This window comes from Adiantum capillus-veneris, chromosome 11 (assembly GCF_014529385.1).
Source record: "Adiantum capillus-veneris isolate H3 chromosome 11, ASM1452938v2, whole genome shotgun sequence".
NCBI classification, from domain to species: domain Eukaryota; kingdom Viridiplantae; phylum Streptophyta; class Polypodiopsida; order Polypodiales; family Pteridaceae; genus Adiantum; species Adiantum capillus-veneris.
The window spans coordinates 32561036-32573538 of NC_140941.1; the positions used below are offsets into that span (position 1 = coordinate 32561036).

The following is a 12503-nucleotide window of genomic DNA, read 5'->3' on the forward strand; positions in this document are numbered from 1 at the left end:
TCTTGGTTGGGATGGGCTTACTGTCGAATTTTTCCTCTCCTTCTAGGAGGCTCTTGAACAGTCGTTGCTTTTCATGATAAATGCAGCATGGGAGAAACAGGATTTGCCTCTTTCTTGGAAAGAAGGTTTACTTAAATTGTTGCCTAAGCAAGCGCTTTGTGAGCGATTCTCTCATTGGCGCCCTATTACTTTGATGCTGGTGGTTTACAAGATATTGGCTAAGATGCTGCTGCACCGCATGAAGGACCATGTTTCTGCAGGACTCCATCGGGATCAGTATGATTTCATTCCACGTCGCAAGATTATGGACAATCTGGCTAATGTTATGATTGGCATGGAGTATGCTAAGTACACTCAGCTGGATGTGTTGGTTATGCAAGTTGATATTGAAAAGGCCCTTGACACTGTACAGTGGGACTTCATTGCTGCCACAATGAGGTGCTTAGGGTTTGGTCCTAAATTGGCCAATGTGGTTTATTTCTTGTATGCTTGTAGTACGTCTTCGGGGATCCTGGAAGTGGAATTAAACAAAATCTTGGCCTCTTGTTTGTTCGGTCAGGCAGGGTTATTGCCCCTCACCCCCTGTTGATTTATCTTGATCACCTGACCTTTGTTGAGCATCTTCATGGTTTGCGGTTACCCTTGGGTCATATCTTCATTGGCCAGGCTTATGCTGATGACTCGTTGTTTATGCCTTGTAATCAGCAAGCTGGTGTCAAAGTGATTATGGAAGCCTTCGAATTGTTTGGCATTACGGCTAGACTTAGAGTCAACTTTTGTAAATCAAAGCTTTCGCCTCTTTGTTCTTGTGATTGGTATAGTCTATTGTGACCAATTGAAATTGTTTCTCCAAATGTGATTACTAAGCATTTGAGTTATCCAATTGGATGGAATGTCACTCACTCTCAGAAAGTGGATTGGGTTATGCAACGTTTGAATGTCAAATTCCATTACTCGAAGTTATCCACTTGGCCATTACATGTTCGTCTGCGAATTGTTTAGAGTATCTTGGTGGCATATGTTCAGCTCTTTTTGCCACTGATGCACTGGCCTCGTCGTTGTCTTGATTCTCTTATGTTGTCCCATTTGTGGCGGACCCATGCTCAGAAAAAATGCTTGCGCTTGATATTGATGGAGAAGCTTTGCACTCCTAAACGTCTTGGTGGTCTTAATATCTTGGACTTGCGCAAGCATGTTCTTGCTAGGAAAGCTATGTTGTTGCCTACACTTGCGCAACAAATTCAGCCTATACCTCGGTCAACATGTTGTTACTTCCATTGGAAATCATCTATTTGGGAGGTGGTATTTGGCAAAATGGAAGGGCACATTTCTGGATGTCCTCCTGCTTCCACTTTGGTATCTGCCTGGAAAGAGGTTACGATTCATCTTTCATGGAATCCTCGGTAGGAAGGTGATTCGATTCGTTCCATTTGGAGAGTCTCCATTGGAGCCGTGCATTCTTTGTTACTTTGGTTGACCGCTCGCCTCGCCAGGCTTACTTTCTCTCTGGTCGTGGCATTCGTGTGGTTGAGGATGTAGTCCATGAGGCCATATATGCTTTTGAGTTTTCCTTCGCCGCTCGCCGTTTTGGATTGGGCATGCATTACCGTCAGTTTTGGAGAGAACTTCAAAACATGTTGCTTGATTTTTTGCCCGTTACACCTTTGCCTGATGGTGATCGCATGTCTGATTAGGATCTTTGGGAAATGCCTTTTCGAGATATTTCTGCCAGTCGAATTTATGCTCTTCTTCTACCGCAACCCTGGCTTGCTAATCATTGTAATGTTCTTTGGCACATGCGCAAATCTGATCTCTGGTAGAGGAAGCTTCTCTCTGCCTTGTGGAAAATCCATTTGCCTTTGAAGGAGTGACTATTTCTTTGGGCCTGTTTGCTTGGAGTGCTTCCAGTCGGCACTTTTCTTAGGGCACGTCATATTCGCCCCTCTTCTTGTGTCCGTTGCTCAATTGCACAAGCGAATGTCTCCCACTTGTTGTGGGATTGCTGCATTACTAGAGATTTCCTTCGTCGTGTATCGGCCTGTATGTGGCTCTGTTTTCCAGGGATTTTCTTCCACAAAAGGTTCTTGGCATTTGGCATTTTCTTACCGACACTACAGTGTTTCGCGGTTTTGTTTATGTGGGTCAGATACTCGGCTTATTGGACCCTATGGCGTCAGCGTAATGCTTACATGTTCCATCGTACTCATGCAGACCCGTTCCCACTCTTCAAGCTTTCTCTTAGGCAATCGTTACGGTTTTCTTTGGAAGTTGGTGATATCACCGCAGAGATACATCAGCTTTTCTATGAATGTTTCTAGCTACACTGTACAGCTGAGTAGTTATGTGTTCTTCCCCTTGTATATGATCCTTTCGGTGTGTTTTCCTCGCTTCGAGGTTTCCCACTAGTAAATTAATCAAATCAATTTACAACAAAGTGTGGGGTGTGCGAGAGCGTATATTGGTGCCATATTCTACACTCACTATTGCGCATTGCCGACATTAGTGGGCATGTTGGAATATTGAGTCAATACTATCCATGATGGATCAGATGTCTTGTAGATGATTACCGTGAGGCTATACCTTGCATATATATATATATATATATATATATATATATATATATATATATATATATATATATATATATATATATATATATATATATATATATATATATGTTAAGCTCCGAAAAACATTTTAAATTCTGCATCAAGTTTGAGTGGATGGTAGTGTTCCTAAAATATGTCTGTAGAAAATTTTGCTGTGGCAGTTTTGCTCAAATCACAGAACACTGTACGACAGGAATGGGTCTATGCTACACAGTACTGAATGATTCAAAGTCTGCATTATTTTGGTTTGAGAAGGCATATTCACTGCATCCGGACTTGGGTCAGGTATGTTGTTCTAAGACTACCTATATTGAAAGATAATTTATGTCGAAGTATGCACCAGGAGTTATCTCTAACCCAACTCAAAACATCGGTGCAGATAAACAAATTTATCAAAATGCTCAAGCGAGTAAGTTTGTCTCTTTTCTTTGTTTAGGTAGTGGTTGCACGAAGCATAGTTATCTGTTACTTTATGCCTCATGCATGGCACGTGTGGGCAAGTTGTTTGTTTGTATGTAACTATGTGAATTTTTGTAACTATGCCAAAATTCGCGGCATAGTTGCACCAGTTGCATCTAACAAATAACTGTTGCTCATGTGATCACGTCCTTATTGAAGTGGAGGAGCGTTTTTTGTGCACTTACCGATGAAAAGTTTCAGACTTGGTTTGTGTGCAACTCGTGAACAGAAGCTCTCAGAGTGAATAACGAGGACGAAAATGAAGCAAGCAAGGAGAATCCCTGGTTAGACACATGATTGAATAGTATACTATTCAAAGTAATCAATGCCAAAAGATAGCTGTGCTTTGATCCTATCCCATGTTAAGGAGGGGCACCTAGCATGGATTATATAGATATCCAATGCCAAAAGATAATAAGCTGTGCTTTGGTCCTATTCCATGTTAACTAGAAGCACCTAGCAAACCCTATGTGCATATTGCGTTGTGGAACAACATCCGCCAAACTGCTAGGTCAGAAAGTGCACTCACATGCTGGCATCATTGTCAATTTTTGTGACAACCATGTTTTCCGGTTTACATCAATTTTAAGATATAGCCCAAACATCCTGTGCACTTCTTGCCAGAAGGCTGTAGAGCACCCTTGTATGATAAGCTGTAAATATAAGCAAAGACTATCTGAAGAGAGCTCCAATTTGAGGACCCATATCATTGTACTCTCTCTCTCTCTCTCTCTCTCTCTCTCTCTCTCTCTCTCTCTCTCTCTCTCTCTCTCTCATACACACATGCTCACGTGTAGGTCAAGCTTGGGAAAAGATAGGCTCGCTTTGTCCAATGCCTGTTCAGCTTGGGAAATCACCCTCTTAGTGACAACTACATCCATCTCAAGTTTTACAAAATAAAGTTATAAATTTAAAATAAATTATATATATATATATATATATATATATATATATATATATATATATATTCCAAAGCCTTCATCGGGAATTCTATATTAATCAATTGATTGTACACCATGCCCCTATGAAAAATAGGAAAATATGAGTTCCAAGTAAGAAAGTGTAAATGCAAAGCTCATTTTCTTGAAATGAATAGATAGTATTGGAAAAGGTTGTCAGCTTGCAGAATCAGCCAATTGTTTACCTAAACAAAATTCAACTATGGTGAGTCCCAACTTAGATTGTGTTTGCAATAGCTATCAATCAGTTTCTAAAATAAAATAAAATGGGATAAGTCTAAGATGGAGGTGCTTAAATTTATCTTGGAACAAAATGTATATGAAAGTCCAATACCTATTAGGCTTGCAATATGATTTCACACCTTTGGCTCACAAATGACTGGGAAAAAAACTCGGGATCTGAAGTTGCCGGATAGGGACACACACACACACACACAAAAGATCCTTGCAATTCATATGCTGGAAAATGTGAACATAAACTTTATCAAAGTTTTACTTCAAAATAAAACCTCTTACTACTTGCAACCTCAAAGTTGAAACTTGTATAGGTTGGGCGTTGCACCTGCCTATTATTTTACATTGTCATAAGCATTGATACTTACGGAGGAGGAAAAAAATGGCCTTTGCAAACAAATTCAACAATAGGGATTCTCTTCAAAGTTCAAGTTATTTGCATGTTATAGTTCCTAGATTTGGCTTTGGAGATTAAGGGTAAGTAAAACTATCTAGGGGTTTCTTCATTTGAGCCAAGAAGATATGTGAGTATTTAAACAAATATTTAAGGATAATTTTTTTGAGTTTGGGATCTTGAAAAATGAGGCAGCTTGTCAATGAGTGCTAGCTCGGTTGGTAGAGCAATAGCCCTTTGTGTCTAAGGTCTTGGGTTCACACCCCCTTGACAACTCATGTGACATGTAGCCCTTGAGGGTTGTTCCCCTAGTCCATATGATGGGTTGGCCAACCTTATCCGGCTGGGAAGACTCACCTTAAGAGTTGGGTTGCCTCCACCTACAGGGGTTGGGTGTGTGTTATAATTTCAAAGTTGTAGGTAATTCTCCAAAAAAAAAGGTAAACTTTCATCCCATCCAAGAAGATTTTTCATCTACCCACGACATGATCTTGATTTCTATCTAAGAAGACCTTAATATCGTCCCACTTTAGTTTGATTCTTGGGCTTTACGGTTGTTACGTAACTCTTTTACATTGATGGACTCCATAAAGTCTCACATGGCTACAATTGCACACTTATGCTACCCACATGGCAAGAATACATGGTCAAGGATCAACTCAAAAAAAAAAAGGTCAAACACAAAAACAAAGAGACTTGAAAGACAACAAACTTGCTCTACGTTTTGAGTCAGAAAAACCACATCGGCAAAAAAAAAAATCTATGAAGTGCCTCATGCAAGATATAATGCACAGCTGTTGGTGATCCTATAATTGATAAATCATGTCTGGAGGGGGGTGTTAAGAGATAAATAAGGAGAGAGTTTGAACTCTTCCAAGAACACATACACAACCAAGAGAGCACACAATGGATATGGAGTCTTTTCACTACACAAGTGTTGGTACTATCTACAAAATATGAGTGGGAAATACAACACTTTAAGAGAATATATACAATGGCCAATATGAAATTGTTAGTGAGTGAGTTGGCACGATAAGTGGCACCACTCTTGCTAGATAGATCAAGTCAATGAAGTCCAACTCTAGTGCCACTCATCGTGTCTGCTACCTTGTGCTAGTGCTAAATGTAGGGGAGAAGTCTTCAAGGTGTACCACAACTTGAGATTGATATCCCAACGCATGCTCTACATTCGATAAAGCATTCAAACCATAAATCCAAACTTTGTGATAAACAAGATCTTCAAAAGTACGCGATTAAATGGAGAAAATGACCTCTAAATTCCTTGCCTTTTCAAAAACTGCTAAAGTCATTAGAGTAAGTATTCTCCCCCTCATTTGAGCTCATGCACTTTGTATACTTTCCAGTCGGTTTTTAAGCCATGGCCTTGAATTTTTGGAAGTGAGTAAAGACCTCACTTTTCTCCTTCATTATGGACCCATACTTTTCTTGTATGGTCATCAATGAAGGTAACATGTGAACATAAACCTTTACTTGTGAAACTCTTTCCATCATCTTATCATAGAGGAATTTTGCCCTAGTGATTGCCTCCTTTGGTGCAATCTCCTCATCTAAACATTATAAATCCTCTTTCAATTCACCCATGTGAGTACTTCCTAACTCCTGAATCGGATACTGATCTACATTTGCTTTCTCTGACTTATCAGATGACTTCTCAGAGCCCCTTTGACAAACATACTTTCCAACAGTTCTTTCCACATCAACTTCAAACACCGGTACAACAGTGGGATTGGCTTTAAGAAAACATGCTTCTTCATCATCTTCAACTTCTTTCACTCAACTGATTGTCTGGGCCATCTTGGCCTCAATGACATTGACAATTTCTTTTTAGAATTCATCGACATTTTCACCAAACGCTAACCCTTCTTGAGAATCACTTCATTCTTCTCCCAATCTTTCTTGAGCTTTGCTGTCTTAAACCACGGCCTTCCTAACAACTTGGATATGCATTACCCGCATCCTGCATTCTCAAAACAATAAAATTTACTTGAAATGATTATCCATGCAATTTGAGAGTTTGTCTTCGGAGCATCCCAACTGGTTGCACTCTTCGATGATCCACCATTCTCACTTGGAATAGTGCAGGTTCCAACTTCACATTTGCCATCTTCAAAAATTCAGTTTCTGACAAAATCGGATCCGCCATCTAACAAAACTTCTAAAAATGTATGAGCATCAATGAACAGTTGGTATAGTGAAATCAATATCATCAGGATTGATCTGATAACTTTCCACATTTTCACTTTATGCCTTCTAAAGTTCTGGATCATTTGTCATTCTTGTAACAGAGTAAAACCTGTTTCTAAATATTGGAACCAATGAGAGTAATTGATCCAATGTAAAAAAACATAGGAGTATTCAGCAATTCTTTAAACAACTCTCTAGATGAAAACTCTGAACTCTCCACTTTCTAAGACTGCTTTTGCTTCCATCTTGAAGTTGTCTCCTCTTGTCTTAACTTTACCACTTCCTCGGCCGTTTCATCTCTTACTTCTTTCTGTTCCTTCCAATCCAAAGGTGGATTAAGCTTTGCTTTAGAACGTGTAACTGCCAATACATTTGTCTCACCCAACTTAAAATTGCAAGCAATCGCACTCCGGAGAGCAATTCGCTAACACTTGATTTGCCCCATGCTGCTGAGAAATTTCAACATCAATCAGCATGATGCGCAAGCAATTGTGGCAACTGCTAGTTTGGTGTTTGCTGATTCCATCCTTGTGGATTCCACCCTTGCTGATTCCAATTCGATGGTTACTGTCAACCCTGCTATTGTGACCAAGCTTGCTATTGATTCCAATTTCCTCCCCAAGGCCTATAACCTTGAAATCCGTCAACTCTTGATCGATAACCTTGGTTAAAATTTCCTCTAAATGGACTATTTTGATTAAAAGGTGGTCTCCATCTAGAAATTTGTTGTTGTTGCTTTTTCCATCCTTGATTATTAAACATCCTCTACTGACCTACGGCTTCCGGGAATACTCCGCTTGCCTATGCCATGTTTTCCTGAAATTTTTGTTGAATCCTCTTCGGATTAGTCCTCAAAAAATTGGATTGTATTAATATTTAGTTGTAAAGTGACCATCCTTGTCACAAATGTCACAATGAACTTTCTTGCTAGGTGACTCCTGCTTAACACCCATTTCCTTCGGCTTCTTTTGTTACCATATACATGTGGTAGTGATGTGTGTGAACACACTAGGACCGCCGGGGCATTTTTTCTCTCTTTAGGAGGTTTTTTCCCCCATGCATTGTATATACGCCCATCACTCTAGGGCTATCTATCTTTCCATTGCACACTAAGTAATACACTCTCTATTGTGTGCCTTGAGCTTCCTTCATCTTCTCCAAGCTGTGTGCGTTTCTCTGCAACCCTAATTCCAACGATTGGTATCAGAGCAGGTCACGTCCTCCCGGGCTTAGACGCCAGCTGCTCCAGCACACGCCTCCTCACTTTCTCCGATTTCAATGAGCTTTGGCGAGCGTTCACAGGTCGACAAAACTTTTGTCCAAGCTCATTTCAGGCTCATTTCGGCCTCCGCTTCCACTACAAGCAGTACTGCACAGGCTATTTCGTCATTTTGTGCAAAATTTCTGTCAGTGCCGTTTTCTACATAACAGGTGCCTTATAGTCTTCTACGGTTTGTGCTATATAGCACAGGTTGTTCCCGATTCGTTTTCTCCTATTTTCGGACAGTTTTCACATCAGGTACAACATTTACCATGGCTGACAACAACAACACAGATGTGTTCAAGATGTTTGCTGCTGAGGACAAGTTGTCGTGGGCTGTATAAGCTCAGTTTGTATGACAAGTGTGGAAAAAATTTTGCAAATGCTGTTGCAGATTCAAGGGCTATTTCAGATGCAAAACTCTGGCATGCACATTTTGGTCATCTGAATTTTGCCAGTTTGCTGCGTTTGCAGAAATCTGATATGGTTGCTTCTTTGCCGCCTCTTGAAGCACCTGTCAAACATGTTTGTGAAGGCTGTATTTTGGGTAAGATGTAGCGTTCTAAGTTTCCAAAGGATGGTTCAGTTCGGGCCACATGCAGGTTGCAGCTTGTGCATAGTGATGTTTGTGGGCCCATGCAAACTCCGTCCTTGGGCAATTACCTGTACTTCGTGACTTTCATTGATGATTACTCCAAGCATGCATGGGTATTTCCGCTTAAAGCGAAGTCCAAAGTTTTTATGTGCTTCAAACAATTTTTGGCTATGGCTGAAAATGTCTCGAAATGTACTATGGGCACACTCCGTTCCGATCGAGGGGGGGATTATATGTCTCATGAATTTAATGCATTTCTGGCTAGTCGTGGGATAAAACACTAATGTACAGTGCCTTATACACCTCAGCCAAATGGTGTTGCTGAGAGGAAAAACAGGTCACTGACGGAAATGGCACGATGTATGGTCAAAAGTCAAGCTTTACCGCATTCTTTTTGGCTTGAGGCCATTATGTGTGCCACTTATGTACTTAACAGGTGTCCTACGAAAGCTTTGTAGTCTATTACTCCATATGAAGAATGGCATGATAGAAAACCTTCTATTGAGCACATGCGTGTTTTTGGTTGTTTGGCATATGCTTTGGTGCCACAAGTGCAGCGCAGAAAATTGGATGATAAGGCTGTCAAATGTATTTTTGTTGGTTATAATGCTAAAAGCAAAGTTTACAGGTTATATCATCCGCAAACAAAACGTATTCTGGTTTCTTGGGATGTAGTGTTTGTGGAAGATTCTGTTCAGCCCTTGCTGTCATGTACTAGAGACAGTAATGTAAGCTCACAGGACATTTATGACACTTTGTTGCCTCTTTTCAGTGGTGGAAATACGAATGTAAGTTCCAATGAGGCAAATGTACAGCCTATGGGGGTTTCTGAAAATGTTTTAGATCAGCCTATTACTGATGCAGATGTACATGATGTACTTGATGAGGAAAGGGCTGAAAATGAGCAAGCTAGAGGTATGCCAAAATGGTTGGTGCACACTTTGCGTGACAGTAAATTGGATGCACCTTTGTCTAGTCGTACTCGTTCATGCTCTCTCCATGCATCTTATGCATCAGATTGTTATGCTTTGGCTGTGTCTAGCTTACATGATGTTGAAGAGCCTCTGACTTTTGATGAAGCACAAAATTCAGAAAATTGGATGGCTGCCATGCAATCAGAATATGATGCACTTATAGAAAATGACACATGGACTTTATGTGATTTGCCTCCTGGCAAAAAGGCCATTGGTACGAAGTGGGTTTACGAGTTGAAACGCAAGCCGGATGGTGAGATTGATCGCCATAAGGCTCGACTTGTTGCAAAGGGTTATGCACAGCAAAAAGGCATAGATTATGAAGAGACTTTTGCTCCCACTTGTCGTATGACTACTGTGCGTTTTCTATGTGCATTGGCAGCTCATTTTGGTTGGGATGTACATCAATCATACATTGTTACTGCTTTCTTGAATGGTGACATATTTGAGGAAGTTTATGTAACGCAGCCTCGCGGTTTTGTCATAAAAGGACAAGAGGACAAAGTGTGAAAATGTAACAAGGCTTTGTATGGGTTGAAGCAATCTCCTCGTGATTGGTATGAGAAAGCTGACACTCATTTGGTCAAACAAGGCTTTCATAACAGTCCAACAGAAAGCACATTGTATGTAAAGCGTGAGGGTGATGTATTTCTCATCGTGGTTCTTTATGTCGATGATTTGCTGATCGCTGGACCAAATGAGAGACATATTGCTGAATTTAAGGCTGATTTGAATGCTACTTTCAAGATGAAAGAGTTGGGACTGTTGCATCATTATTTGGGTATACAGTTTAAGCAGTGTGATGGTGGTATTGCCTTGTGTCAGAAAATTTACATAGAGACATTGCTATGTAAGTTTGGACTTGAGGATTGCAAACCTATTGCCACTCCCATGGAAACAAGTTTGAAGTTGAGTCTACATGATGCTGGTGATCCTGCTGATGTCACTCTTTACCAAACTGTTGTTGGCTGCCTCATTTATGTATGCAACACGAGGCCGGAAATTCAATTTGCAGTCTCACAGGTCAACAGATTTATGCATAGCCCAGGGTCTAAGCATTGGCAGGCTGTCAAGAGGATTTTCCGCTACCTTAGTGGCACTTTACATCTTGGCTTGTTTTATCCCAAGGGGGGATTATTGCCGCCAGACTTACATGCTTTTTCGGACTCAGATTGGGCTGGTTGTTTTGACACACGAGTGTCCACAAGTGGTTTTTGTTTCATGCTTGGCAGTTCATGTATATCATGGTTGAGCAAGAAGCAACCTACTGTGGCCACTTTGAGTTGTGAGGCTGAGTACAGGGCAGTCTTCACAGCTACGGTTGAGTGTGTATGGCTCAGACGCCTTATGGATGATTTGGGTGTTGGACAGGACACTGCCAACACTATCTACACTGACAGTCAAAGCGCATTGGCAGTTGCGAGGAACCCAGTTTTTCATGCTCGCACAAAGCACATTGAGGTGCATTACCACTATGTCACGGAGAGGCTCTCAGCAAGAGAGATCAGCTTGGCTTATGTGCCAACATAGGACAACCTTGCAGATCTTTTCACAAAGGCATTGTCTCGTGAGAAGCTTGAAGCTTTCCGCAAAGCTTTGGGCTTACTCCCCTTTGTGGACTGATCCTGTCCTCAGGGCATGGCACTTCCCTTTACTCATGTGCCAGCTCTCGTTCACCGCATCACTCCAGGGGGGATTTGTTACCATATACATGTGGTAGTGATGTGTGTGAACACACTAGGACCGCCGGGGCATTTTTTCCCTCTTTAGGAGGTTTTTCCCCCCGTGCATTGTATATACGTCCATCACTCTAGGGCTATCTATCTTTCCATTGCACACTAAGTAATACACTCTCTATTGTGTGCCTTGAGCTTCCTTCGTCTTCTCCAAGCTGTGTGTGTTTCTCTGCAACCCTAATTCCAACATCTTTTCCACCATCTTCTCCACCAAACTCCCCTTTGACTTTACTTTAGACATCTTCTTTGACTTCTTCTTATGCTTCCTCTTCTTATCCTCTTTATCTAAACTTGAATCTGAATCCCTATATCGGAATCAAAATCTCAATTACTGCTTGACTCTGTATCAGAATCTGAATTTGACCTAAATTGGAGTCTGAATCTGAATCATCATCACTGTTGTCCTCTATGGACTTTTTCTTCTTTTTCCTCTTAATTTTCTTCTTCCTTCTTCTCCCCAGAACTTATTTTTGAAGAACTTGGATTTAATACCCCAAACCTCTTTTCTATTGAGGATGATGATGATGATACCGATTGTATTGGCACACCTACTCTGATGCCAAAAGGGTCAAAATCCGAACGTCTTCTTGCCAAGAAAAATTTGCTGCAATACAACTCCTCCTACAAACCTCGGATCTAATTCCGTGTCATCCTCAGGTGCATTAACGATTCCACCATAATTCCTTACATCTTCTAACTCCTCCGTATTCGGATCCGACTCATTCTCATCTTTGTCACTTTGCATCCCACTATCTTCAATACCTTTGTGCCCTTCTGCACATTGGTCATCCTCTCGCTGTTGCAGACCTCGCTGCCTTGTTGCCAACCTTGTGAAATATGAATGTGAAGATTGTTGTGAATTCTCTAGAACTTACAACCATTCAACATTTTACTTCCAAGAAATCGTAAATGCCATTGTAATCCACACCATAACTGCTGCTCAGCCTCTTCTTAGCACCCGTCCTTCTCACAAGAAAGAGTAAATTCACCCATGACACCCCTTCATCAACACCGTGATCGCCAGTGTATAATGCGCTTAAACGAGGACAGTTTTCCTTCCCAGACTACTGTGACAAC

At 41.0% G+C, this 12503-nt stretch overlaps 1 protein-coding gene across 6 annotated transcripts in view; it reads left to right on the forward strand.

Annotated features, from left to right (window-relative positions):
* LOC147447076 (uncharacterized) overlaps positions 1-3770 on the forward strand; it is a 186405-nt gene extending 182635 nt beyond the window's left edge. For 5 of the 6 annotated variants that reach the window (XM_086522983.1, XM_086522982.1, XM_086522984.1 and 2 more), the window contains 3 exons: positions 2803-2894; positions 2989-3018; positions 3298-3770. In XM_086522983.1, coding sequence (XP_086379109.1) covers positions 2803-2894; positions 2989-3018; positions 3298-3312 — 137 coding nt within the window. In that variant the 3' untranslated portion in view covers positions 3313-3770. Of the gene's footprint in view, positions 1-2770; positions 2895-2988; positions 3019-3297 lie in introns of all 6 variants that reach the window. The other variant, XR_015189588.1, reaches the window with a different exon arrangement.
* Positions 3771-12503: the final 8733 nt, after the last annotated feature.